Raw genomic sequence first — 27,216 nt, 5'->3', positions numbered from 1 at the left:
AGTGTTTAACACCGCCTGGTACATGGTCGGTGGTTAATAAATGCTTGTTCCCTCCTGGGAAGGGATTAAGGTCCCTTCCAGGGATGTTGATGGCCCCTCTACCATAGCTGGGTGAATTCACATGAAAGTAGTTTGTTGACTCTGGGGAGGTGTCCATCCTAGCCGTATGAAACAAGTATCCTGTCCTGGGAGCAGCCCCCCAAAGTGAGGAAGACTCTTCCCCACTCCCTCATAACTTTTTTTTCCAATCTTAGCTTCTGCTGGGCCTTTGGAATCTCAGAGATTCTTCAGCCAACCAGAGCAGCGAGAAAAACATGTGGTTCCCTGGGGATGGGAGAGTTCCATAAAATGCCCCCATCTCTTCTGTTTCCCTCTCCATCTGAACCCCCATGCCCACTGCCCTCCATACAACCTCTCATCCCTGCCCCATCATGACAAGGGGGTTTCAGGGATAGAAGGCCCCTCCCCTCTTCCCCCACCATGTTCACTGCTCCCAACTCCCTCCTCCTCCCTCCCCCCATCCCAAGGGTGTCCAGGACATTGTGTGTCTCAGGAAACAGTTCAGACGTGGGGCCTGAAGGAGGAGGAGGAAGGGGATGTGGGAACAGAGGAGACTCTCTTGCCACAACCAACCAAAGACTCTGGGGGGTCCCCTCCTGGAGAGAGGAGGGTGTGGATCCTGAGGGAGTGTCAAAGATGCAGCACCCTTCCATGCTGCTGCTACTGCTGCTGCTGCTGATGATCTCCCTGCCACTGACCAGAGGTAAGGATGTTGGCATGGATAGGAGCTGGGAGTCACTCTCTCCACTAAGATTCGGAAATGAGTGAGGGAAGAGAACATTGGTGCAGGGTGTTGCAGGGATTAAGTGAGAACCAGCAAGGGGAAGGGGGAGGCTGGGGAGAAACCACGGGATACACTGGTCTTGTGACTGTAGAGGAGGTGAGACAGTCACAGGAAATGTGAGGTGCAAAGGCAAGGTCCTAAAGACCTAAACCTTCCACTTCACCCCCACCCCTACCCTACCACCCACCGACCTCACCCCACCCCTGCCCAGAAGAAGGAACAGAGAAAGGTGACAGTCTAGTTGGGGAAACTACAGAAACTTTCACCCACAGATTCTCCAGCTACACAATTTGGAGGGGGCGATGGAGCTGGGAATGTGAAAGACAGAATCCAAAGTCTCCCTAACCCATTCTTGTTGTCCCCACCCCTGGTTAGCTCAGCACTGGGCCTTTCCGGTAGGATATCCCTTCAGTGTCTCAACCATTCACCTCCTAGGTCCCTCTCAGCCCCCCTCCCTAGCCCTGTCATCTGCTTCCGAGGGACAGGCCTGGGGGCACAGAACTGGGAAGCCAGGGAATAAACAGGAAGGGGGTGGGGAGACTGAGAGAAGGGAGGACCAGGATCTAGGATGCTGTAGAATTGGGGAGGGGGGTACAAGGGTGGGGGAAAGGGCATCATTGGAGAAAGTTACTATCCGAGAAGGGATGGGGATTGAAAGAGTCCATTTCATTTTCAAAAACAGAGGTCCTCAGAAACTAGGATGGAAAGGGGTCCAGGTGGACAGTTCTTCCCCCAGTATTCCAGCTCCTGTCCCTTAATTTCTAGGACTGTCATGTGAGAAGCTCCTAGAGCCCTGTGCCAATGGGGGCACCTGCCTGAACTTGCCCCAGGGTGAAGAAACCTGTCAGTGAGTGTTGGATATTGGGTCTGGGTAGAAGGAAGAGGGAGAGGAGGAAAAGAAGAAATGTGGAGGGGAAAGCAAATGTGGAGTGCAGGTGAGAGATGGAGAAAGAAAGAGGTAGGGAGAGATAGGAAGGATGAGACGAAAGAGGGGAGAGAAGAAGAGAAAGGAGAAAAGGGAAGAGATGAGACAGGATGATGGGAAGGAGGGATTGGTAAGAGATGGATTGAGAAAGAAAGGCAAGGTTTGGGGAAACAAGAAAGGAGAAAGAACTTGTAGCAGGAAGGGGAAGGGGTGAGGTTTGGCTGGGTCTCCTCCTATGTCTGTTCACTGTTCCCAGGTGTGCTCCAGGCTTCTTGGGTGAGAGGTGCCAGTTTCCAGATCCCTGCCAGAATCCCAGGCCCTGCCAAAATGGAGGCAGTTGTGAGAGCCTGCTCCCCAATCACCAGGGAGCCCCCTCCTCCCACCCTCCCAGTTTCTTCTGCTCCTGTCCGCCTGGCTTTGGAGGATCACGGTGCCAACTCAAAGACCCCTGCCTGTCCTATCCCTGTTACCATTATGGCCGATGCCACGTCTTGCCTTCTGGCCAGCCTCGATGTCACTGTCTATCCGGATGGACAGGTAATGGAACAGGGCCAGGAAGGGGAGAAATGGATTGTGCTGTGTGTTCCCTCCTCTTCCTTCTCGTTTCTCCTATCTCTTTTTGCCAACATCTTCCTATTTTCCCCTCCCTTCCTCTCCATATTTCTGTGATCTAATACAGGTAATAAGAAACTTGGCATGGAGAAGGGGGATCTTTGCTTCAATCATCAGATACTTCATTTGTTTAACAAATAATTATCGAGCGTTTACTACACGCAACATAGTAGCTGCTTGCCCTCAAGGATCTTACAATCCAATAAGAGGCTAGGGCATGTTCATGGACAGCATAACGAGAAGTAGAGTGTGATAAGGGCAAAGTTCTACATGAAATCTGAGGCAAGATGAACCACTTCTATTTGCAGGGATCAGGAAATATTTCATGGAGGCACTAACAAGTCATATGGAAGCCTTGAAGGAAGGAAGAATTTCAACAGGCAGAAAAACAGAACGGAATAGAAACATAAAACAACAACAATAAAAATAACTAACATTTAGATAATACTTTAAGGTTTGCAACGCGCTTTACAAATATCTCATTGGATCCTCCCAAACCTGGGAAGCAGGAAGTGCTATTATTATCATTTCATAGACGAGAAAACAGAGGCAGGTAGAGGTTAAATGACTTGCCCAGGGTCACACAGTTAAGCGTCTGAGGCTGGGACCTGAACTCAAAGTCCCTTGCTCTATCTGCAGCACTATCATCTAATTCTCATCTTTTTTGATGGGATTTCAACTAGAAACAGCACTGGGACAAGTCGTTGTCGTACTATTATCATTTGATTTTTAGGGGCACACAGACTGCAAAGATGAATAAAACAATTGGTTTTTGTAGTTGAATGAAAACATAAGGATGTAAGGTCAACACACGCAGATCATTCAGCAAAAAAGAAAATGTCTCCGTAAGCTCTCTGAAAACACCTTTGGTGTGACTCTAGGAGCGGCTGGGATAAGAAGGATGAAATTATTCTGTTCCCACGTGACACTGATCTCCTCTGTTGAGCTGCTGTGTTCTGGAAGGTTTTTGTTCCATGTTGCTCGGAGATTGTGGGTGTTTGGAATGGTGATATCTGTTAAAACACTGCTCTCAAGCTTCTCTGTGGGCCAGTGTTGTGTCTGGGTGGGCAACAGTTTGGTCTATGATGGTCCATTTCCAGTATCACGATACTGTCTATTGACTGAGTTCTTCAGAATATTATAAGAACTATTACTACTACTACTACTACTACTACTACTACTACTATCACTACTACTACTACTATTACTACTACTGTTACTACTCCTACTCCTACTATTATTACTACTACTACTACTATTAATACTACTACTACTATTACTATTACTACTACTATTGCTACTACTATTATTATTACTACTCCTACTATTACTACTCCTACTATTATTACTACTACTACTATCACTACTACTACTACTACCACTACTACTACTACCACTACTACTACTATTACTACTACCACTACCACTACTACTACTACTATCACTACTACTACTACTATTATTACTACCACCACTACTACTACCACTACTACTACTATTACTACTACCACTACCACTACTACTACTACTCTCACATAAGAAGAGTGGCCAAAGCGGCTTTCAAAGGCCACCCACTAAGTCTCAGAGGAGCAAACGTCTCCGTCCCCCAGGACAGGATGGGTGGGGCCCTGCCCTGCTACCGCGCTTCATCAGTGACAAGGCTACGCACACTAGCAGAGAGAACGTAAGCTCCTTGAGGAGAGGATCTAGTTCGCTTCCGTCTTGGTGTCCCCGGTGCCCGGTGCACACAGTAGGTGTGGAATAAATGCTTGTTGATAGATGGTGGAACTCCAGATCCTTAAAGCCTTAAAGTACATGATATGCGATGGGTGAGACATAATAGTGTGATACAACGCCTGTGCCGCATAAGCAGGGTGTGCGGGATACAACACAACCCAGACAAGATGTGACCAGAATAGGATGAGTCACGACAGAACTCAGTTAAGCGTGATTAGAAGGTAGCTAGGATGACGATGACCCAAGCAAAGTAGAATAGAACTTTAAAGATTATAATAAAACTGAGATATACACACGTCTATCCAGGCAGCTGTGTGACACAGTGGACAGAGCCCTAGGCCCAGAATCAGGAAGACAGATTTTCCTCAGTTCAAATCTAGCCGCAGACACTTACCATGTGACCCGGGGCAAGTCATTTAACCCTGTTGGCCTCAGTTCCTCATTCGTAAAGGGAGTTGGAGAAGAAAATGGCAAACCATGCCAGTACCTTTGCCAAGAAAACCCTAATGGAGTCACAAAGAGTCAGATACGATTGAAATGACTTAACAACAAATATACATGTATATAACTAGGAAAAAGAGACCTAAGTAATAAAGGTTGTAAAAGTGAATGTGAACATGAAATAAAAGTCTGTTACATACCACATAGCATAGGCTATAACTCATACAGGGTGTAAAATTCTCTCTTTTTCTCTCCTCTCTGTCTTCCTACCTCCACACCCTAGGGGAGCACTGCCAGCGGTACGACTTCTGTAAAGCAAACCCTTGTGCCAATGGAGGGATCTGTCGGACCACATACCCCCATATTCTATGTGACTGCCCCCAAGGCTTTGAGGGCAATAGCTGTCAACATGATGTCAATGAGTGTTTCCAGGACTCGGAGCTCTGCCCCACAGGTGCCACCTGCCATAATATACTGGGCTCCTACAAATGTCTCTGTCCCCCAGGACAGGATGGGCCCCGGTGTGAATTCCAGGTGGGACCCTGCCCTGCTACAGGGTGCCAAAATGGGGGCACCTGCCAACTAGCGCCTGGGTCCACCACTCTCCACCACTGCCTCTGCCTCCCAGGTGAGTACTTATGAGAACCTTTCCCCTTATGCCCTTGCCATCAAGACATAAGGACATTCTCCTTTAAGACCCCTATTACCCAAACGATCGCCATAATCCCTGCACAGGTTTCACAGGCCGAAAGTGTGGAGTGAATCCAGATGATTGCATTGGACACAGCTGTCAGAATGGAGGCACCTGCCGAGATGGACTAGATGCCTACACCTGTCTCTGCCCTGAGACCTGGGCAGGTGAGTTATTGAGATCATAGGTAAGATCTATGACCCAACTGTCCAGTTCTAAGATCTGGGACTCACGCCCAGTCTCTCCTAACTTTCAGAAACCATGGTATTAAGGTACCACAGCTCTGTCCTTTTTCCTCCATAGGATGGGACTGTTCAGAGGATGTGGACGAGTGCGGAGCCACCAGCCCCGCACGATGTCAAAACGGCGGCACCTGTCAGAACACCCCTGGCAGCTTTCACTGTGTGTGTGTGAGTGGCTGGGGTGGCCCAAACTGTGAGGAGAACCTGGATGACTGCGCTTCTGCCACTTGTGCCCAGGGGTCTACATGCATTGATAGGGTGGGCTCCTTCACTTGCCTCTGCCCCCCAGGTCTCACAGGTAGGAGGCTGAAGGGACGTTGTGGGAGTGGGGGAGATAGAACTCAGACAAGTTAGAGAACAAGTAAGATATCTGTAAAGCCATTAGCACAATGTAGCACAAAGTAGATAATTAATGCTTTTCCCCTCCTTCCATCCCATTGAAAGAAACATAGAAATATGAGGATATAGGGGAAGCACAGGAGATGTGAGAGGAACACTGCCTGGCACATAGTAGGTACCTAATGCTTATTGATTGATAAAGGGGCATTGGGAAAACTCAGGAGGCAACAGTAAGGGCATGGGAACACATGAATGTGAAAGGTATAGAATGAAAGGAAAAACCAATCACTCAATCGAGTATTTACCTAAGCATCTTCTGTGGATCAGATACTGTACAAACTCCTAATAAGTAGGGAACAATTTCTACATGTAAGAAGCTCACATCCCAAAGGGGAAGATTGGCAAGGACCGATAAGCATATACAGAATAAACATAAAGAGAACAGATACAAAATAATTAAGTACAAGGGAGCACACTGGACAGAGCGCTGGGTCTGGAGTCAGGAAACTCAGAGTCAAATCTGGTCTCAGACACTAGCTGGGTGACCCTGGGCAAATCCTTTAACCCCTATTTGCCTCAGTTTCTCATCTGTAAAATGGGGACACAGTAGAAAAGGAAATGACAAACCACTCCAGTATCTTTGCCAAGAAAACCCCATGGACAAAGTCCATTGCATCACATAGAGTTGGGACACCACTGAACGATAACCACAAAAGTTTGGGAAGGAGGGTACTCACAGCTGATGGGGAGCAAGAAAGGCATCATGCAGAAGGTGCTACCTGAGCTGTATCTTGAAGACAAAGAGAGATTTTATTAGGCAGAATTAAGGAGGGAGGGAGTGCATTCCAGACAAGGGTGACAGCTGGTACAAAAGACGGAGTGTGGCATGTGAGGAACAGAGAGAAAGCCAGTTCGGCTAGACTGAAGCGTGCGGGAAGGCGAGTAATGTCCAATGAGTCTAGAAAGATAGGTTGGGGCCAGATTGTGTAGGGTTTTAATATTTGATCTTAGAGACAACAGGGAGCCACTGAAATTGATTGAATAGGAGATTAATATGTAAGATGTGCACTTAAGGAAAATCACTTTGATGGTAGTGTGCAGGACGGACAGGAATGGGAAATCAAGGCAGGATGAACAATGGGGAGACTGTTGCAATAATCAAGATAAGAGGCAATAAAGGCTGAAGGTGAAGATTTGAGAAAAACACCAAGGTCATAAACCTAAGAGACTGGAAGAATGGTAGTTTCTTCAACAGAAATAGAGAAGTTGAGAAGGGTAGATTTAGAGTAAAAGATAATGAGTTACACAAGGAGTCACAGAGAGATCACAGGAAAGAAGTGGGAAGATGGGAGAAGCAGAAGACATTGGGGGGAAAAGTAGAAAAAAAGAAAAATAGAGAGTGACAAGGAGGAAGCAGGAAGACACAGAAAGCTCTGGAAATGATATAGGGGGACATAAGGACCTCAGTCTGTTTCTCTCTCTCTCTCTCTCTCTCTCTCTCTCTCTCTCTCTCTCTCTCTCTCTCTCTCTCTCTCTCTTTCTCTCTCTCTCTCTTCCCCTCTCCCTCTCCCTCTCCTTCTCCCTCTTTCCCCCCCCCACCCAGGTCTTCTGTGCCAGCTACAGGATATGTGTCTGAGTCAGCCCTGCCACCCCAAAGCCCAATGCAGTACCAATCCCATCTCAGGAGCCATACTTTGTCTATGCCAGCCTGGCTACTCTGGACCCACCTGCCACCAGGATCTGGATGAATGTCAGATGGGTGAGTATTCACCCATGTATGAACCCCAGCATTCAATTCTCTAACCAAGCCTATTCACCCTGTTTCCCACAGAAGAAACGTGAAAGCCAAGAGGAAGGGAAAAGGGTAGAGAAGGGGATTTTCCTATACTTCCTCAGATTTTTCCAATTTTCCGGGGTGGGGGGGCAAGAGACACGGACACACCACCTTTATTTTCTGAATATTTCTAGAATTCTTCCAAGCCATCACATCTCTGTTCTACATTCTCCCTTCTGATTTTCTGCTGTCCAACCCCCTATGCACATTACGTTTCACATCCATATAGATGTCATCCTTCATTGACCCCTATAGCTACATCCTCTCTTCCATATCCCCCACAGAGGCAGTGTTGGTATAATGGAAAGTTCTCTGGAGTGAGAAGCAGAAGACATGGCTCTTCCAGCTGATGGCCCTTGGACAAGTCATTTATAATCTCTTAGATATTAAGGCAGCTAAGTGGCACAGTGGATAAAGCTCTGGGCCTGGAGTCAGGAAGACCCCAGTTCAAATATGTTCTCAGACACCTACTAGCTCTATAACCCTGGGCAAGTCGTTTAATGTCTGCCTGCCTCAGGTTCCCTTAACTGCAAAAAGCGGATAATAATAGCACCTATCTTCCAAGACTGTTGTGAGGACCAAAGGAGATATTTGCAAAGCACTTAGCACAGTCCCTGGCACATAGTCGGTTCTCAATAAATGCTTGTTTCCTTCCTTGCTTGCTTCAGAAGGCTTCAATTTCCTTCCTATAGGTTTGTACTCTCTTCCTCACTGAGCATGGGGAAAACACTTTGTAAACCACAAAGTACTATCTAAAGTTATTATCTGAGCAGCCAGGTGGCTCAGTAGATAGAGCACTGGGCCTGGAGTCAGGAAGACCGCAGGGCAAACCCAGCCTCAGACACCTCCTAGCTGCATGACTCTGAGCAAGTCACTTCAGCCTGTTTCCCTCAGTTTCTTCATGTGTAAAATGAGCTGGAGAAGGAAATGGCAAGCCGCTCCAGTATCTTTGACAAGAAAACCCCAAATGGGGTCAAAAAGTCAGATGCAACTCAAATGACTCAACGAGGCCAAAAGTTATTATGAGCATCATAGACTGAACCGGAAGGAAGTTCAGAGAGTCATTTAGTCCAACCCTTCCCCCTCTTTTACAGATAAGGAAACTGAGGCTTAAGTTAGGTGGAATCACCTGCTACTAAGTGACAGCACTGGAATCCTCTGACCCCAAATTCAGCACTTTCCACTGTAGGATCAGGTTCCTTTACAAATATTAACCATCTTCCTGCTTTCATCCCCTATCCATATGCCCCTCTCTTCATCTCTATACATCTTCTTTCTTGTCTCCTAAGACACATCTCACTTTCTCTCTTCTCAGTCCACCACAGCCTTAGTCCCTGTGAACACGGCGGCTCCTGCCTCAACACCCCAGGCTCCTTCAACTGCCTCTGCACCCCAGGCTACACTGGCTCCCGATGCGAGACTGACCATGATGAGTGTCTCTCTCAGCCCTGTGACCCTGGTAGCACTTGTCTTGACCTGCTCGCTACCTTCCACTGCCTCTGTCCTCCAGGTATGGAACAGCACTGGTTAGCCTGTGGGCAAGGGGGGCGGGGCGGGTCTTGGGTAGGAGAGTGACGGCAACCAGAGGGGCAAAAGCAAAATGGAATCCACTCTCTACTCAGTTGAACAGATCCCAGGTCATTTTCCAGGAGCTCGCTCGCAATCCTGAGGACTAGGAAGGTAGATAGAACAGGTACTTCACCTGGACCACTGTTGGCCCCCTGAGACACAAGCCTAATTGCCCACTGAGGGGATTCCTATGTGGAGAGAGGTAGACAAAATGAGAATGGGAGGGATGGGGGAGAAGTTAAGTTATACAGTTAAGAATACAGTTGGGACATGGTGCTACCCTGGTCCTAAGTATTTATTTCCCGAGATCCAAGGTCAAATTAGTCCTTTCATTTTCTCATTGCTACCACCCAACACTTCCAACTAGGAATTAACCTTTCCCAGCCCAGCTGTGGATTGAAAACACAGTATTGACTTCCCCTACACCTTCCTCTACTGTCCTTCAACTAGGTACAATATCCTTTTAAAGTTTTTGTAAGGATTTAAACTTATTGCACATAGTAGATGGTAATCAAGGCCAGAGAACAACCATAATAAAATGAAAAGTTCAAAGTGATAAAGCTTATAAAATAAAGCTCCCTGAATCTTGAATTGAAAAGTTTTATCAGCTTTCTTTATTACCCAGAGAACAGTCTGTCCATGTCCCTGGTATGATTCCATATCTGAGTTAAGAAAAAAATCCGTTTGTACAACCAAGAGAGACTCTATGCCAGATCACTATGGGTCCTGCTTCTTTTTGCCAATACCTATTAGACGAATCCCAAACCAGGGCTTTGGGCAAGCAACCAAAATGCTATGTATATAATATACCTTATTCAGATTTAGAATTTTCTCTTCTGCCATAAACAGGATTGGATGTGGCATCACCAGACGTGGATTCTAATCCTGCTATTTCTACTTATTAGCTGTAAAGGCTAGGACAAGTCTCATCTGTGAGATGAGAGGATTGCACTAGATAAGATCGAGGACATTTAATCAAAAATCTGTATTCATAGGGGTCGTGTAAATATAATGATATAATCATGCCCAGCTTCATTGCAGTTATGAATTGATCTAAGTGAGAAGCTTAAAGCCTCTGCAAGGTGGCATATGCATAAAATCTCACTGCCAGTCCTCACTGGGCAAGGTCCCTCGATCTTTGGATAAGAGTAAGGAGAGATGGGGGTCTTACTGCTCCTTCAGGTTTGGCTCGGGCACATACAGAGAAAGCCTTGCAAGCCTGCCAAATCCAGCATGCTAAGTCCAGTAAAGGGGGCTTCACCAGATTGCAAGGTGCATGCTTTCCTAGATGTGTAGCCCGGTCACGTTCAAAAGGGAGTGTCCGCATTCCAGATCCTAGGATCGCTGATTGACTGGGGGGCGACCAGGAAGGGGGAGTTCAGATCCAGTGGTCTGATGTTATCGCTGCTCCCCAAGGGTATATTGAGGGGTGAGAGCGGTCTCAGGGCTGTCGTCAAGGCTGCCTCCTGAGCACGGGCCTTAGCAACCTTGGCTGCCAGTCAGTTTCCCACAGCCTGTTCGGATTTCCCCTTCCGGTGGCCTTTATCATATACACCTCCTTACACCATGCATTACCTGGGGAAGGTCCAGAATTTCGGTCCCGTGTTTAACAGAGGAGTTCTTTGTGGTCAAGAATCCCTGCTCCTTCCAAATAGCGCCATGGGCACTGTGGAGTCGGTAAAGATGTTTACCCTTTTGTTTTCCCCTAATTCCAAGGCTCTGGTGACCACTATGAGCTCAGCCTTTTGTGGAGAAGTTCCTAAAGGACAACAACCCTGTACAGGCTGATTATTGCCTTACTGGCTCTCCTCACCCCTCTTTCCACAAAGCTAGAACCGTCAATATACCATTCCTCATCAGGATTAACATGGGGGGTGTCCTTTAGATCAGGATGACTAGAATGTACAGAATTAACGGTCTCTTCACAAGTGTGAGTGAGGCTCTCAGAGTCACTGGAATCAGGAAGCAAAGTGGCTGGATTCATACATAGAGTCCATGTCATTTCCATTCACATGTCACTCATATGTATGTCACACTCCCATTCTCATGGCGCTCACATGCCATTCCCATGTCGCTCATGTGTCATCCCCATGTCAATCACATGGCATCCCCATGTCACTAACGTCATCCCTGTGACACCCACATGACATTCCCGTGTCACTCATGACAGTCGCGTGCCATTCCCATGTCAATCACACGTTGTTCACGTCATTCACACGTTCCCATGTCAGTGTCGTTTCTTGTCACATGTTATTCTCACGTCGCTCACATGTTCCCATGTTCCTCGTACAGCATTCCCACGTCACTCCTCAATCACGTGTCACTCACATGTCATCCCATGTAATTCCCGTGTCACTGTCATTCCCATGTTGCTCAATGTCATCCCCATGGCACTCGCATATCAATCGCATGTCGTTCCCATGTCATTAACCACTTATAGTTGCAAGAAATGATTATTAATAACCAATAGTTTGGGGGGGATTCAGAGCTCTCCCCTTCTTCCAAAGTCCTGAAGGACATTCCTGATAATGAGATTGAACTAACTCCCCTGAATCTTGGTCAGATCCCCACCCAACTTTACAAGGAATTTAATCTAAGATGGGGAAGTCCATTGTGCTCTACCCAAGCTTGGCTGATGTTAAGGTTTACAAAGCACTTTCTTCACCGCAGCTCTACGAGATAGGTAGTACAGGTATTATTAGCCTCATGTTATAGATGAGCAAAATGAGGCTCAGAAAGAAAAAGTTATTTGCCTATGGTCATAGAACTAGTAAGTATAAAACCTGGACTGAGACGCAGGTTTCCTGACTCCAAGTCCAGCACATCAGGTGGCAATAGAGGGCTCATCCCCTTCTCATCTGGACTACTGCAGGAGCCTCCCATCCCATCTCCCTGCCTCCAGTCTCTCACACACACACACACACACACACACACACACACACACACACACGCCTCCAATCCATTCTCTACCCAGCTGCCACAGTGGTTGTCCTTGTTGTAGGTCTAACCATGCCATTCCCCTACTCAATATACTCGGCTCCCTGATTACCTGTAGGATCAAGTATAAAATCCTGTGTTAGGCATTTAGAGACCCAGGCATTTACAGCCAGTCCCCAACCTACCTTTCCAGGCTTACTGCACTCCATTCTCCTTCACACACATTACACACATTATGTATGGTCTGACCTAACTTACCTTCTTAACTAAGCCTCTCTCACTTGCAATAGCACCACAGTGAACGACTGATCCTCCATGGGTAAAAATGCACTGTTTTCTCCAGAAAAATCCCTGTATAAATTTGAACAAGATACAAACTGGTGTTTTAAGGTCCCTGAAGAGGGTCCTAACAAACAACAGCTTGTTAGAAATTGTATTCTTTGAGGACTTCCCAATGCTCCAATGCCTGCTGAAAGGAAGGCTTTGGACCAAACATACAAATGTATATTCTCCATTACCGGAGTCTCAACTGCCTGAGCCTCTGCACTAACTCCAGTGTCAGTAAACTCTCCCTGTCTGCTCTGTTTGGGCATCCTAAAACGGCTCCCCTGAGTGGCTAGTGGAATCTGAAGTGGCTGAGGAAACAAATCATATCAATTTATTAAGAAGTGCATGTTGACTGTAGGGCAGCTAGTGACACTAGATAGAGTGCTCGGCCTGGAATCAGAAGGACCTGAATTAAATCCAGCCTCAGAGGTTTACTGGCTGTGACCCTGGGCAAGTCACTTCCCCTGATGGCCTCAGTTTCCTCATCTGTAAAATAAGTTGCTGAAGGAAATTGCAAACCGCTCCAGTACCTTTGACAAGAAAGCCCTAAATGGGGCACAAAGAGTCAGATGCGACTGAAACAACTAAACAGCAACATGCCAATTATATAACAAATCAGGACCAAGCCTCCTCAGCTCTGGCACTGGACCCCAAATGGAGGCAGAGACAGATTTTTATGTATTAAAAACAATAAATCAAATAAGACCCAGTAATTAAAAGGAAACAATTAATAGGCTATAAACCAGGATACAAGATTAGGTAATCAGACTTCTAACTGGAAGAATGATTAGGGGACTTTCCAAATTGGAAGGGAAAGAGCCAATGGGTGCAAATGCCCTGAAAGCAGAAAAAGAGGTGTCCCATTCCTCCCCAAGCATCTGTATTCAATCAAAGGAAGAAGGAAACAGGAACTGACCAGCGTGAGGCCAGTTTACAGGTAAGACATAGAGATGGCTTGAGATACATAATCGTGAGGAAACTCCTTGCATCAGTTTTCAGATCTGATTGAGCTTCTGATCAGTATAACCTAGGTCCTAAGTGAAGCATTAAACAAATTTTGTCTCTAAGCAACAGGTGGAGGCAGTCCAGCTTCCCAGCCACGCAGGGCTAGTTTCAAACAATGCAATAAAGTTTTCTCACACGATAGAAATTGAACTAGACCTATAATTGAATAGAAAGGGAACTGAGCTGTATCCAGAACTGAGTCACAGGATGGAGTCAGTATTGTTCACTCAATTCCCACAATTCCCTCAATTCCTTCACCTGTGACCATCATCATATGGCCCCTGGCTCCACTTTCTTCCTGCCTTTGCTGCTCTAGGCTGGGGTTTTAGGCCATGACACAAATCACCAAACCTGTGCTAAAGCAGGTAGGATGGCACTGATATGTCTAAGAGGTCAGGATATGACTAAAGTATGCAATTAGCTGTTATTTTAATACAGAGGCTGAGAAGGGTATATACATACTTCTATGTCACTATGGCTGGGTGTTTCTGTCTATTGGTTGGTTTGTTTTTAATTTTGGCAACTTTATGTATGACCTTTCTACTAGTGTAATCAGATCACATGATTTCAAGTATCATCTCTATTCAGATGATCCCCAGATCTACATATCCAGCCATCATCTCCCTCCTGGGCACCAGTCCTACATCACCATCTTGCAACTGGACCTCTACATGGATGTCCCATGAATAGCTTCAAATCAACACGTCCCAAATAGAATTCATGATCTTCTCCCCTAAATTTCCCCTATAATTTCTGTTGAGAACATCACCAATCTCGCAGTCATCTAGGTATATGACCCTTCCCTCTCTCTTACCCCTTATATCTAAGCAGTTGCCAAGACTTACCAACTCTACTTGTCAACTCTACTAACATGATTTTTCTTACCTCCACTCATACAGCCACCACCCTAATTCTGGCCCTTATCGCCTCTCACCTGAACTATTTGTGAGCCTTCGAATTGTGATCCTTGCTTCCATTCTCTCCCCCTCTCCAATTCATCCTCCATGCAACTGGCAAAATAATCCTCCTAAGGTAGAGGTTTGACCATAGGGCCTGGCACATAGTAGACACTTAATAAATATTTATTGACTAACTGCCCCAAAACCTTCAGTGGCTCTCCATTGTCTCTAGGATAAAATACAAACTCCCTGGCCAGCCAGACATTCCACAATATTTCTGCTATCTACCTTCCTAGCCTCATTTCATACAATCTCCATTCATGAACTCTATATTCCAGTGACACTGGACTACTAGCTATTCCCTTATCTACCCCTCCTGCATTCATACACAAGCCATTCCCTAGGCCTGGAATGCACTAATTATCTGTACTTCTCAGTATCCTTACTTTCCTTCAAGGCAGCTCCACTGCCAATTCCTCCACAAAGCCTTTATCTGACGGTTACTGCTCTCTCTTTTTTTGTTTGTACTATACTTGTGTACATGCTGTGTCTTCCTAGTATTAGTGTAAGGCTTCTTGAAGACAGGCACTGCCATGTTTTTTGACTTTGTGTCCCAAGTGCCTAGCACAGTTCTGTGCATACAGGAAGCACTTTTAATTGAATTCTTCTGTTACCAAAGCCCACTCCTAAAGTCACTACTGTCTCTGGAGAACAAAATATTGCTGAACATGGTAAGGCCTTCCATGTCTCCCCAGCAGAGGCCTTCTCTGAGACAAGCCTTCATCTATGGTCAGCCTATTTTCCCTTAATTCTCTTACCTATTTCTCTAGATGTCGTTTTACGGCCTTCTCTAGAGCTGCCCCTATTTGACTCGTTTTGTTTTTGCGCCATCTCCAGCCTTGGCCAGACCAGTCTTTAGACATGGTCTCCATCCAAAGCTTCTTACTATTCAGAGCCATCTTCCCTGACATGGCAAAAAACAGTTCTGCATGTTTTACGCACCAAAAGATCTGAGCCCCAGCTGCCTGTACCTCTAACCATCTGCAGGGTTTGCATGCTATCCAACTTTTCTGTAACAGTTTGCCCACATCAACTCTACTCCTCTGCAGCCATCATCACATCACTGAGATCTACCTTCTCCCTTCCTCTTGTGAGCTAGGGTCTCAGCTGTTCCCAGAAGTCACCAATTATGTACTCAAGTGTCTTTAGATCCCACTACTATACCCAAATCTCAGACCACCTACTTTGAAAATATTTTTCCCTAGGCTCTTGGGCCCCATCTGGTCCTTTCATTTTCTTGCTGCTGCCACCCAATGTTTCCACTTCAGAATTGACATTTCTCAACTCAAGTGATCCAAGAAGACTCATGCTATTCTTTTCCCCTTTTTCTACTAGCCCCTCAAGGAAACAAAGTTTTCTTAGGTTTTCCAAGGATATTTACTACAAATGATAAAGAGAACAGACAAAGCATCCAAGATGTTAAGTAATAACTCAAAATCTTCCAAATTAAATGTCAAATCTTCTTGAGGGGACTGCAAAATTCACTATCCAGCCTCATTTCCCCAGGTTTCTATGCTGTTCACCTCCTGCTCAGTCTCTTCATTGCCTGGGCTTTCTTCAGTCTCTCACTGGAAATCCAGAATCTCTCTTTTGGATTAGGAGGCTCTGCCTCCACTCTCTTTTGCATTTCTGTTGTTCCTAGAAGAAAATGGAAAGATTATTGTACTGGGTGCTAATACCCGATATTTACTTGGATGTGGCAGCTGAGGTCAGAGTCATTTGCATAATATAAAAGAGACCAGACAGCTACGTCCGCCCCTGAACACCAGGAAATAATGGGAAGTACACCAGATGGGTTTTGAAACTTAGGTTACATAATCAATTTTATTTTATTTTCAGATTCCCATTCTCTCTCTCCCACCCATGCCCTCCACCCCAATGAGAAAACAAGAAATACAAAACCCCTGTTCTTCAGACTTGGGTAGAGGGGAATCAAGGGCCCAAGTGGACCAAGTTGGAGGGGATGCATGAACTCACTCGATTAACCCAACCCTGTGTCCTATAGGTTTTGAGGGACAGCTATGTGAGGTGGAGATAGATGAGTGTAAGTCAGAACCCTGCCAACATCAGGGCAACTGCCATGATCAGCTGAATGGCTTCCTGTGTGACTGCCTTCCTGGTGAGTACCTCACACCTGCACTACCCCTGCCCATGCCCTGAGTCCCCTAAATCCTCCTTACTCTGGAGCTCCCAGCCTCCTTAACTCTGAACTTCCTATAGCCATACAACCTCAATCCCTGCCTCCCTACAAAACAATCCCCAATCCTCTGAGCCCCTTCAAGTCGCCCACCCCACCACTGACCACAAGTCACCTCCCTATTTCCCAAACTCTTATGCCCCAATATTTGTTTACTTCCATCCCCTAACCACCTCCATATCTTCTAGATCTCCTTAAGTTACCACTCCTTTCCCCCTCCTTCTCCATCTCCATTCCCTTTAATTTCCTCTCTCAGTTCTGCCAGCACCTCCTCTCTAAACCTTATCCCTTCCCCCAGCTTCTCCAGCTTTCCCTCTGTCTTCTGCTATCTCTGTTCCCTGCCACCCAACACATTCCCAGAACTGCACTCCTCCCTAAAGGCCACCCCCTTATGTCCTCATCCCCTAGGAAACCCTCTCAGATGCACCTTTTTGCTACCAGATAGTCAGGAGTGAAGTCCTTCTCCTTCACTGATTTTGACGCACCACCCCCCTACATTTACATACCAGGCTTCACTGGCCCCCATTGTGAGGAGGACATAGACGAGTGTGCCAGCTCTCCCTGTGCCCATGGTGGAAAGTGCCAAGACCAGCCTGGGGCCTTTCACTGCGAGTGTCCTTCAGGTGAAAGCTGGGGCAGGGGAGGAAGGGATTGGGTACCAGGATGCCTTAAAGTTGTATGGGGATTGGGGGTGTGTGTGTGTGTGTGTGTGTGTGTGTGTGTGTGTGTGCGCACGCGCATGCTTATTTCAAAGGGTCTCAAATTTACCCAACCCCCTCCCTTCTTTCCCCATACATCCAGGATTTGAAGGTCTTCAATGCCAGGTGGAAATAGATGAATGTCTTAGCAACCCCTGCTCCTCAGGATCTAGCTGTCTTGATCTCCCTGGCTCCTTCTCCTGCAGTTGCCTCCCAAATGTTACAGGTCAACAGGGAATTGGATTAGAAATAAAAAATAAATACTTGAATCACACTGAGGAATGAGAGGTGGGGAAATGCAAGGGAGACATTTTCAGAACAGGATGAAAGGTACTGTGGGGTCAATGTTAGTGTCAACTATTGTGCCCAGGGTTCAGCTAGGAAACACTGAGATTGGGGGGGGGGCAGTTCTTAAGGGGATAGAGGCTGGGGGCCATCTAGAGGACTTATCATTTAAATGGACTTGTTTGGAGATTCTCTCAAACACAGAGGACTCTGAGAGCCTGACCCTTATGTCTTATTTTTATCTACCCTAGGACGACTCTGTGAGTTCTCCTTGTGCCCACCCTCCTTGTGCCCTCCAAAGTGGGGATGTCAAGCAGAAAACCAGTGCCTCTGCCCTGATGGAAACCCCAGCTGCCCCCCTGCCAAAGACAACTGCACCTGCAAACATGGACAATGCCAAGGGTAATACCTCCCCACATTCCACCTCAAGACACTCCCTTCAATTGGGACTAGAGGGGAGGGAGACAGGAGAACACAGGCAACAGAGGGACAATGGGAAATGGTCAATGGTGAGAGAACAGGTAGCACTGATACCAGTAAGAAGTGAGACCCCTAATTGGGTAACCCTTCAGTTTTTATTATCATCCAGATATGTTTAGATTTTCTTCATAGGTCCTTTTTTCCCTTTATTTTTCCCTTTATTCATCTTTTTTGCCTCCTCTGAAGTACTTCAAATCTTCCACATTTCAAATTATCAGGCCCCTGGCTAGATGTTTAGTGAGGGAAAGACCAGAGGTGAGCAAAATGTAAGGATGATTTCATGACTTCTATGTCTCATATGCTTTCATTTCTGCAGCTTATTATCCCCATAGATACATCCCGGGACCAGTTTTTAGGATAAACAATTAATGGATTTCTTTTCATTAAAAAAAAAATCCCACCTGTTTATTCTGCTCAATTTCTCCCTGTCTTGCACTCAAATTATTTACATAAAGGGTAAAATTATCAACTTGTTCCTGCCTGAGAAGGTAGAATTATAATTCCTGTTCAGGAAATGTCTTAGATTAAGCCTGATTAATTAAGATTATGTCATCTCAGCCTGGCGAGCCCCCATCAAATTCCTCTAGAGTGTCTAGCAGAGAGAGAGGAAAGCCTTTCCCTCTACCCCAATGGAAACCAAGCTGTGCCACCCCACACCTCTCCCCTCCCACCATTTGTACCTTCAGATGTGGACAATGCCAAGGACCAAAGAGCTAGAAGGGACTGTAGAGATCATCTAGCCCAGGGGTGGGGAGCCTACAGCTTTGAGGCCACATATGGTCCTCTAGGTCCTCAAGTGTGGCCCTTTGACTAAATCCAAACTGATTTGTTCTACGAACCTTGGATTTAGTTAAAGGATCACACTTGAGGACCTAGAGGGCCACATGTGGACTCAAGGCCACACATTCCCCACCCCGGATCTAGTCCAACTCCCTCACTTTACAGATGAGGAAGCTGAAGCTCAGAGAGGCCAATGACTTACCTGGGGTCACACAGCTATTAAGTGTCGGAGGCAGGATTTGAACTCTATTCTTCCTGATTCCAAGCCCAGCAATCTATCCACTATACCGTGCTACTTCAGCCATGAGGAAGAAAAATCTATTGAGTCAGAGCTGATGGTGAAAGAGATCATTTCATTCTAGAGTCAATGGGAAAAACAGTCATTCCGTTGAGATCATTTGGGAAAGGGAGACTCAATGAGGAATAAGGTCAATAACTCAAAGCCAATGGAGATAATTGGCCAATAGGAAGGAAAGTGGGGTGGGGGTGGAGTCTAAATGAAGGAGCCACATCCCCACACACATGCACCCAATATGCATACTTCTCCTTTCATACCTAGATCCACATGTGTGTGTGATGTGGATTGGACAGGGGAAGACTGTGAGGAGGAGCTGGGGGGCTGTGTTTCAGAGCCTTGTGCCCATGGGGGTACATGCCATCCCCAGTCCCATGGCTACAACTGCACCTGCCCCACTGGATACACAGGTGAGGCCCCTGTGACAACCTAAAATCAAACAGAGAAGGGAGGACAGAAAGGAGCAAAAAGGGATGGAAGACATGGGGGTTAGAATGGGGAAATAAAGAGGAGCGGAAGGAAGACAAAAGTGGGGAGATGGACTAGAGAGAAGGAAGGAAATGAGGAGGCAAAGAGAGAAGGCAAAGAAACGAGTCCCCTGGGTTAGGCCCCTGTCTGTTTATCCTAGGCCCCACCTGCAGTGAGGAAGTGACCAAGTGTGACTCCAGGCCATGCCTTAATGGTGGCTCCTGCAGCCCTACCCCTGAAGGTTACTCCTGTACCTGCCTTCCTAGCTACACTGGGTCTCACTGTCAGACCAGCAGGGACCACTGCACATCTGGTGAGTGTCTATTGAGAACTTGGGGGGAGGCAGTAACATTGGCTGAGTTCAACTTGGGCTGAGTACAATTTAAGTGTTGATTTATGTTGAATGGAAATGAGGGATGCTATCCTAAACTGTTACATTGATGTGAGTATGAAGTAAATAAAGTTGTTACCTCTGGAGAACCAAGTGGGGACCGAAATCCTCACCACTCTTCTCTCCATGCCCCTCTTCCCAGTCTCATGTCTCAATGGGGGCACCTGTGTGGATGGAACCAGTACCTTTAAATGCTTTTGCCCCATGGGATTCAAAGGGACATATTGTGAAGAGAAATCTGCCCCCAACTGTGCAGACAGGTGAGTGGTGGGGGTCAGGAAAGGGAAACTTCGACTCTTTCCAACTCTCCCTTTCCCTCCTGCCCCTGGACCCTGGGTTCTCTCACCCTCTATTTTCTGAAAGCTTCCCTGGTGGCTTCACTCTTTGTCTTACATCTTCCCTGTAAGTGTCACCACCCTTCTCTCCCATATATTCCCTATCTCCATCTTATCTAGACCCTGCAGGAATGGGGGGACCTGCCAAGAAGGCTTGGAGGGACTTCACTGCCTCTGCCCCCATGGTTACACAGGAGACAGATGTCAGGTGAGGGGGTCACAGGGATTCTATGGTAGGAAGCTGGTATGGAAGGAAGATTTTGGGGAAAAGGAGGTTTTTCAAGTAAGAAACTATCAGAGAAACTAAGATATTACAGTTTATGGAAACCAAGATAACCTGGGAATTAGTATCCACATGAACCTGGGATATTCAGATGTGTCTAAGAGTCAGAAGGCTAATTTAAGATTGGGAAAGCTTTCTCTAGGTTTAGTTAGATAGGGGAAAGACAAAGGAGAATCAAGAGGAATTTCAGATGCAGGAGGCAGTTTCAGAATTAGGAGTATCCCAGGGAATATGGGAGACTTTTGAGGCTGTATGTCCATTGTGAATGCATTGAAGGTGGAGAGTGATTTTTGGGGGTGGGAGTCACGCGGCTGAAGGTGGCTAGACTCATGCTTCTTCTGCCTCTTCGTAGAACTCCCTGGACCTCTGTGCTCCAAATCCCTGCCAACACAATGCCTACTGCTTCCAGACTGGCTCCTCCTTCCAATGTCTTTGCCCTGGGGGCTGGACAGGGTCTCTCTGTGAACTGCCTCTCTCACTCTGCCAAGTGGCTGCCCTGAACCAAGGTATCTACCTTAGGATCAACTTAGGTGACCCATGCCCAAAGGGTTAGCCTAGGGCATTTACCCACCCACTGACATAGATGATTCTTGTCATTAATGTCATGTTTATATAATGCTTTCAGGTTTAAAAAGCACTTTCTTCACAATGACCCTAACGCAGATAGTACACATATTATCCCCACTTTACAGATGAAGACACTGAAGCTGAATGGTTAGAGTCATGACTGTTTCCAGGCCTAACAGTCTTTGCACTAACATACAGTTAATATACTACAGCTCAACATACCTCAGTCACTCGCCACACAACTCAACCATAGTCAGCCATGTCAAACTCAGCTATATATAGCGCAGCACAATAGAACTACAGCCTATGTTCTTGGAGTTATGGAAAATTCTTCATTCAACAGACTGTGCTTTTAATCTATTGCCTGCCAAGGTTCCTCAGGTTCTGGAAGATCCTCTGCTTACTCTAGGAATGTAACTGATACAAAAGAGAAGGGTTATTTTCCTTTCTAGTTAGGCTTCTCCTCTCTTATCTGAGCATTCCATTGGGCTGATCTCTCCTCACTTCTCTCTATGTATATCTCTCCCCCTTTTCTTCCCCATGTCTCTCTCCATAGGCATAGAGGTCTCTTCCTTGTGTCAGAATGGAGGGCTCTGCATGGACAATGGTATGTCCCATTTCTGTCAGTGCCCACCTGGGTTCCAAGGCAGCTCATGCCAGGACAAAGTGAATGTGTGTGAGTTGGGGCCCTGCCAGCATGGGGCTACATGTATGGCCCATCCCAATGGGTACTTCTGCCAGGTGAGAGGGACTGAGGTACAAGGAAGATTCAAGGAGCTTGGAGGAGTGGGAATACAGTCACATCAGGGACACTGAATAGATATTTGACTTGGGAAGAGACCCTAAGCTAAGAGAGTTGGAAGGGGTTGTTAAAAAGTGTTGAAGAAGGGGACAAGGAAGTGTGTTGCCTAAAGTTCAGCTGTATAAATTAGTGGCAGGTTGTATGTATTGTGGTTATAATAACATGAATGGAGTAATGCTACATCTGGATCCTGAATTGAGACTGATGGTGGTGAGTTATGTTGAGCAAAGAGAACAATTAAGCTGTGGGGATATATAGGTAAAAGTTATTTTGTTTTAGAGCTGGAAAAGATTCTCAAAGATCACCTAGTCCAACTCCTTTCATTCTACAGATCTAGGAACAGGCCAAGAAAGATTAAAAAGGACTTGCTCCAGGTCACACTGCAAGTTATCAGTAGAGGCAATACTGTAATTCAAGTCTCCTTGATTCCAGTCCCAGATTGGTGCCTTTTGTTATTTTATTATTGGTGCCCATTTGTTACACTGTTTTTAACCATTAGTTGTACTATCCACACTGAGTTCTATGAAATTGTATTGAATTACATCGAACTGCGTTAAATTATATTTGGTTGTAGTGATGTGTGCTGGGCTAATCACAGATTCACATTCCCTGCCTCAGCCTGAGCTACCCTCCTGACCCCACAGTGTGCCCCTGGCTATCACGGACAGAACTGCTCAGAGGTGGATGCTTGTCAGTCCCAACCCTGCCATAATCATGGCACCTGTTCCTCAGTCCCTGGTGGCTTCCACTGTTCCTGCCCCCCTGGCTTTGTAGGACTGCGCTGTGAGGGTGACGTGGACGAATGCTTGGACCAGCCTTGCTACCCTGCAGGCACTGTGGCCTGCCAGTCTCAGGCCAATGCTTTCTTCTGCCAGTGTCTCCCAGGATACACAGGTGATGAATGGACACTAAGGGTGGAAGTCAAAGACAAGGAGACTAGGGTGTAGGTATCTCTGAGGCACAGCTAAGGAGCAAGGGAGAACAAAGCAACATCCCCTTCCACCCCACGCGACCCACTGCTGGGCTGGCAGAGTCACTTTTTCCACCTCCCCCCCCCCATCCTCGGTTCCATGTCATATATCCCCTCCCCCCACTTTGGGAAAAGAGACTCCACTCTATCACCACCATCATGAATTCCTTTGCCCATACCTCTTGTCCCCAGCAATAAACAGAAGAGAAAAGTAAAGGAAGAGGTATGGGAAGCACCAATTCCTCACACTGGTGTCATCCTCACACCCCCAGGTCAGCGCTGTGAGGAAAAGCTGGATGCCTGCAAGAGTCAGCCCTGCTCCCATGGTGGAACCTGTGAAGTGGTAGTGGGAAGTCATCTTGGTTTCACCTGCCACTGCCCCGTGGTGAGTCATCTCCCACCCAACACACAGCTCACCTTGGTCACTTTCATTACAAACAGCAAACAGCCAAGGAGGTCAGGACATAATTATAAGAGGGGGACACTGGGAAGAGGCACAAAAGGAAAGGTCAAGAGGTTTGGGCAGTGGGAAGCAAAGGTCAGGTCCTCAGGGAGTCAATCAGTAACATGTATGGAACATATATAGCTATAACATATACGCCTAACGTATAGAGCGGTCAGGAAATCATGAACAAGTGGATGGCGATGATCCAAAAAACATGTGTTGCTAATCAGTGAGGTTCTGTGACTGAGAGCCAGGAGCCCCGGGTTCTAGGCTCAGCTCTGCAACTAATAATAACGAATATTTATGTATCGCTTTAAGGTTTACAAAGCATTTTCCTATATTATGTCATTTGGTCCTCACAACTACTTCATCAGGCAGGTGCTATCTATTATCGCCTCCACTGTACTGAGGAAGCTGAAGCTCAGAGAGACCACAGAAGCTCAGAGAGCCTGAGTCGGGCCTCCCTGACTCGGAGTCCAGTGTCCTATCTGCTGCGCTCCCTAGCAGGTGTCTTTGTGTCCATGTCATCTATCTGGGTCCCAGCTTCTTTACCTATGAGATAAAGAAGTTGGACTAGGTGACCTTTAAGTCCCTTCCAACTCTGACGTTCTTGCAACATAATGCACTGGAAAGACCACTGGACAAGTAGTCACAAATCCAATGGGCTTAAATCTTGGTACCAATACTATATGACTATAGCAAGTCACTTCACCTCCTGAGCCTCAGTTTCCTCAACCGTAAAGGGAGCATAATAAAACTTTCCCTACCCACCACCTCCCGAAACTATTGTTAAGTGTTTTAAGAGTAGCATGGAAATGTGAGTTGATCATAGGTGTTGGCTTGGAGGGAGAAAAAAAGCTATAGTGGGCATGAGCTGTCCAGAGTTCTTAGTCTTAATTTTTTCCTTTTTCCATCCAGGGCTTTGAAGGTCCCACCTGCCTCCATGGTGCCCCTTCCTGTGGCCCCCACCACTGCCATCATGGGGGCCTCTGTCTGACCTCTTCCCAGCCAGGCTCTGTCCCTCACTGTGCCTGCCTCAGAGGCTATGGGGGCCCTGACTGCCTGCTTCCTCCAGTCCCTCAGGGTTGTGGATCTCCTTCCCCTTGCCTACACAATGGCAGCTGCATAGAGTCCCATGGAGTGAAGGGCCCTGGTGGCTCTGGTTTCCATTGTTCCTGCCCCCCTGGGTTCCTGGGGCCCCGATGCCAAACATCTGAGGCAGAGGCATGTAAAGATCGAGGTGGAGATGGGGCCTGTGATCCTGACTGCAGTAGCCCTGACGGCGCCTGGGATGGGGGAGATTGCTCCTTGGGGATCCCAGATCCCTGGAGGGGCTGCCCTCTCCATGCTCGATGTTGGCTCCTCTTCAGAGATGGGCAGTGTCACCCACAGTGCAACACTGAGGAATGCCTGTTCGATGGCTACGACTGTGAGACCCCCCAAACCTGCATGTGAGGCTCCTGAGGGACACTTGGGGAGAGAAGGGGTGACTTAATAGCCAAGCCAGGACCAAGGCCTCAGGTCTTATTAGGCCTCTTATGCTACTGTACTTCCTCCCCTTCCAACATCAGCTGGGAGTCAGGGGAAAGGAGAAAGGGTCTCTGAGCTGAAGGGATCCTAGGAGCAGGGGAAGATAGAACATCAGAAGCCACTAATGAACCCAGAAAACAGAGATCTATGGGCTCTTCTTGGGTACTGTGACCATTCTGACTGACTAGGTCTCACTGGAACACAGTATATTCCACCCCACCCTACCCCACCCCACCCTATTTCCATCAAATAGTCACTGAGAAGAAGGAACTTGTAGTTCTTACATCAAGAGTTTGGGCAAAGAAGTGATCTTTGGGGACCAGAAAGTGAGGAAGACATGAGGAACCCCAGTTCTGAGTCCCCAAGAGATAACCAGGACTCATTAGATACCATTATCGATGAGGTTCTCCCATGTGACAGCCAGTCTGTGAGGGGAATAGTCTGTGGAGCTACTGACATCCTTAGTTAAGAGCAGAGAATGTGGTACCTGAAAAGATCCAGCAGGAGAGCACCTTTGGTGGGAGAAGAGGTCCTGAACCCTCTTCTCCCCACCTCTCAGTCCAGCCTATGACCAGTACTGCCGGGATCACTTCCACAACGGACACTGCGAGAAAGGTTGTGACACTGCAGAGTGTGGCTGGGATGGGGGGGACTGCAGGACAGCAGCCTCTGACCCTGAAACAGGTCCTTCCCTGGCCCTGCTGGTGGTATTGAGCCCTCCTAACCTAGACCAGCAGCTGCCCACCCTTGCCTGGGTTCTCTCCTTGGTGCTGAGGGTGGGGCTATGGGTGAGGAAGGACCAACAAGGGAGAGAGATGGTATACCCCTACCCTGGACCTCAAGCTGAGGAAGAGCTCCACAGAAGTAGGAACAACCCCCAACGAGAAAGAACAGCACCCCCCACCCTCCTCTCCAGCAAAGAGACTGACACCCTCCCTGCTGGGTAAGGAAGATTAAGGGAAAGTACGACTAAGGCCAGGGACAGTGAAATAGTACCCACATAACTAGGTCTTCATGATTCTACACACAGATTTGTGGTGGTGCTAGGTGTGGATTCATCCCGCTGTGGCTCTGCCCCTCCCACCCCCCGATGCCCATGGGACCCAGGCTTCCTGCTCCGCTTTCTAGCTGCAATGGCCGCTGTTGGGGCCCTGGAGACCCTATTGCCTGGGCCCCTGCTAGTTGCCCATCCCCAGGAAGGCACAGGTAAATGCTGTCACCCTCAATTCTTAATTTTCCCTTGAACTTTCCCTCCCCCTACCTTGGGCCAAGTACAGGTACTCAACTACCTGAGTCTTATCCCACACTCATCCACAGCCTTTTCCAAGACTATCTGTTGTCCATCACTTACTGTTGTCTATAGGGCAGGGAATAAGATGACTAGAATCTCAGAGTAGCCAGTAGTGAGGCTATTCTCCCTCACTGGTCTTCTGCCCCTCCTTCTATCCCTATGTGCTTTGCCTATCTGTCTCTACACTCTCTGTATTAGATGCATTTTCCCTAAAGTAGACAAAGTCACTTCCATGTATCTCTTTCTGGATCTCTGATTTTATCTTCATTTCTCTTCGCCAGCACCCCCAGCACCCCAGCTCCCCTGGCCTGTGTTATTTTCCCCAGTGGCTGGGGTGATTCTCCTGGTTCTGAGTGGGCTCCTGGTCCTCCAACTCATCCGGAGAAGGCGCCGGGAGCATGGGGCTCTCTGGTTGCCCCCTGGTTTCTCTAGTAGGCCTCGCCCTAGAACAAGACCTGCCCCCCGTGGACGTCGGCCCCCTCTGGGTGAAGATAGCATCGGACTCAAGTAAGAGCAGGAGAGACCCCCAAATGACTCTGGAGGAATAGGGAAAGCTTACAGAAAGAGAAGATGAGGGAAAGAAGGAATAATGATTTCACAGGAACAATGAATCCTAAAGGCAGAAGGAGTGAAATCAGCCCATGAGATTGGGTGACAGAGTCATCTACGATAAAAATTGGATTTGAAGATTCCTGAGAGTTTCATGTTAACTTTAATCACATGTCCTCATGCCCTTTTCCTTCCCCTCTCCCAGGCCATTGAAACCAGAGACTGAGGCTGATGAGGATGGGGTTGTGATTTGCTCAGGTCCTGAAGAGGGAGAAGAGATATACCAGGTAAGGGGGTATGAAGATGGGGCCAACAAGCAGCTTGGAATCTAGAGTGGAATTGAGGGATAGAGAAGTCTATCCCTGTTGCCTACTTTACTTTGCCCCAC

General features: G+C 47.2%; 1 protein-coding gene across 1 annotated transcript in view; it reads left to right on the top strand.

The window, feature by feature from the left end:
- Window positions 1–659: 659 nt before the first annotated feature.
- Window positions 660–27,216, top strand: part of NOTCH4 (notch receptor 4) — a 32,743-nt gene continuing 6,186 nt past the window's right edge. Inside the window, exons 1-25 of the mRNA XM_036768859.1 lie at window positions 660–763; window positions 1,610–1,691; window positions 2,026–2,306; window positions 4,843–5,187; window positions 5,295–5,417; window positions 5,554–5,790; window positions 7,435–7,590; window positions 8,981–9,175; window positions 16,468–16,581; window positions 17,169–17,282; window positions 17,461–17,583; window positions 17,894–18,044; window positions 19,462–19,607; window positions 19,826–19,978; window positions 20,199–20,316; window positions 20,512–20,599; window positions 21,027–21,180; window positions 21,798–21,982; window positions 22,688–22,937; window positions 23,286–23,398; window positions 24,377–24,909; window positions 25,548–25,931; window positions 26,019–26,194; window positions 26,561–26,786; window positions 27,034–27,115. Of these exons, the coding sequence (XP_036624754.1) occupies window positions 697–763; window positions 1,610–1,691; window positions 2,026–2,306; window positions 4,843–5,187; window positions 5,295–5,417; window positions 5,554–5,790; window positions 7,435–7,590; window positions 8,981–9,175; window positions 16,468–16,581; window positions 17,169–17,282; window positions 17,461–17,583; window positions 17,894–18,044; window positions 19,462–19,607; window positions 19,826–19,978; window positions 20,199–20,316; window positions 20,512–20,599; window positions 21,027–21,180; window positions 21,798–21,982; window positions 22,688–22,937; window positions 23,286–23,398; window positions 24,377–24,909; window positions 25,548–25,931; window positions 26,019–26,194; window positions 26,561–26,786; window positions 27,034–27,115 (4,596 nt within the window). The 5' untranslated portion in view covers window positions 660–696. The remainder of the gene's footprint in view (window positions 764–1,609; window positions 1,692–2,025; window positions 2,307–4,842; window positions 5,188–5,294; window positions 5,418–5,553; window positions 5,791–7,434; window positions 7,591–8,980; window positions 9,176–16,467; window positions 16,582–17,168; window positions 17,283–17,460; window positions 17,584–17,893; window positions 18,045–19,461; window positions 19,608–19,825; window positions 19,979–20,198; window positions 20,317–20,511; window positions 20,600–21,026; window positions 21,181–21,797; window positions 21,983–22,687; window positions 22,938–23,285; window positions 23,399–24,376; window positions 24,910–25,547; window positions 25,932–26,018; window positions 26,195–26,560; window positions 26,787–27,033; window positions 27,116–27,216) is intronic.

This window comes from Trichosurus vulpecula, chromosome 7, assembly GCF_011100635.1.
Source record: "Trichosurus vulpecula isolate mTriVul1 chromosome 7, mTriVul1.pri, whole genome shotgun sequence".
NCBI classification, from domain to species: domain Eukaryota; kingdom Metazoa; phylum Chordata; class Mammalia; order Diprotodontia; family Phalangeridae; genus Trichosurus; species Trichosurus vulpecula.
This window is presented reverse-complemented; position numbering and strand designations above follow the sequence as displayed.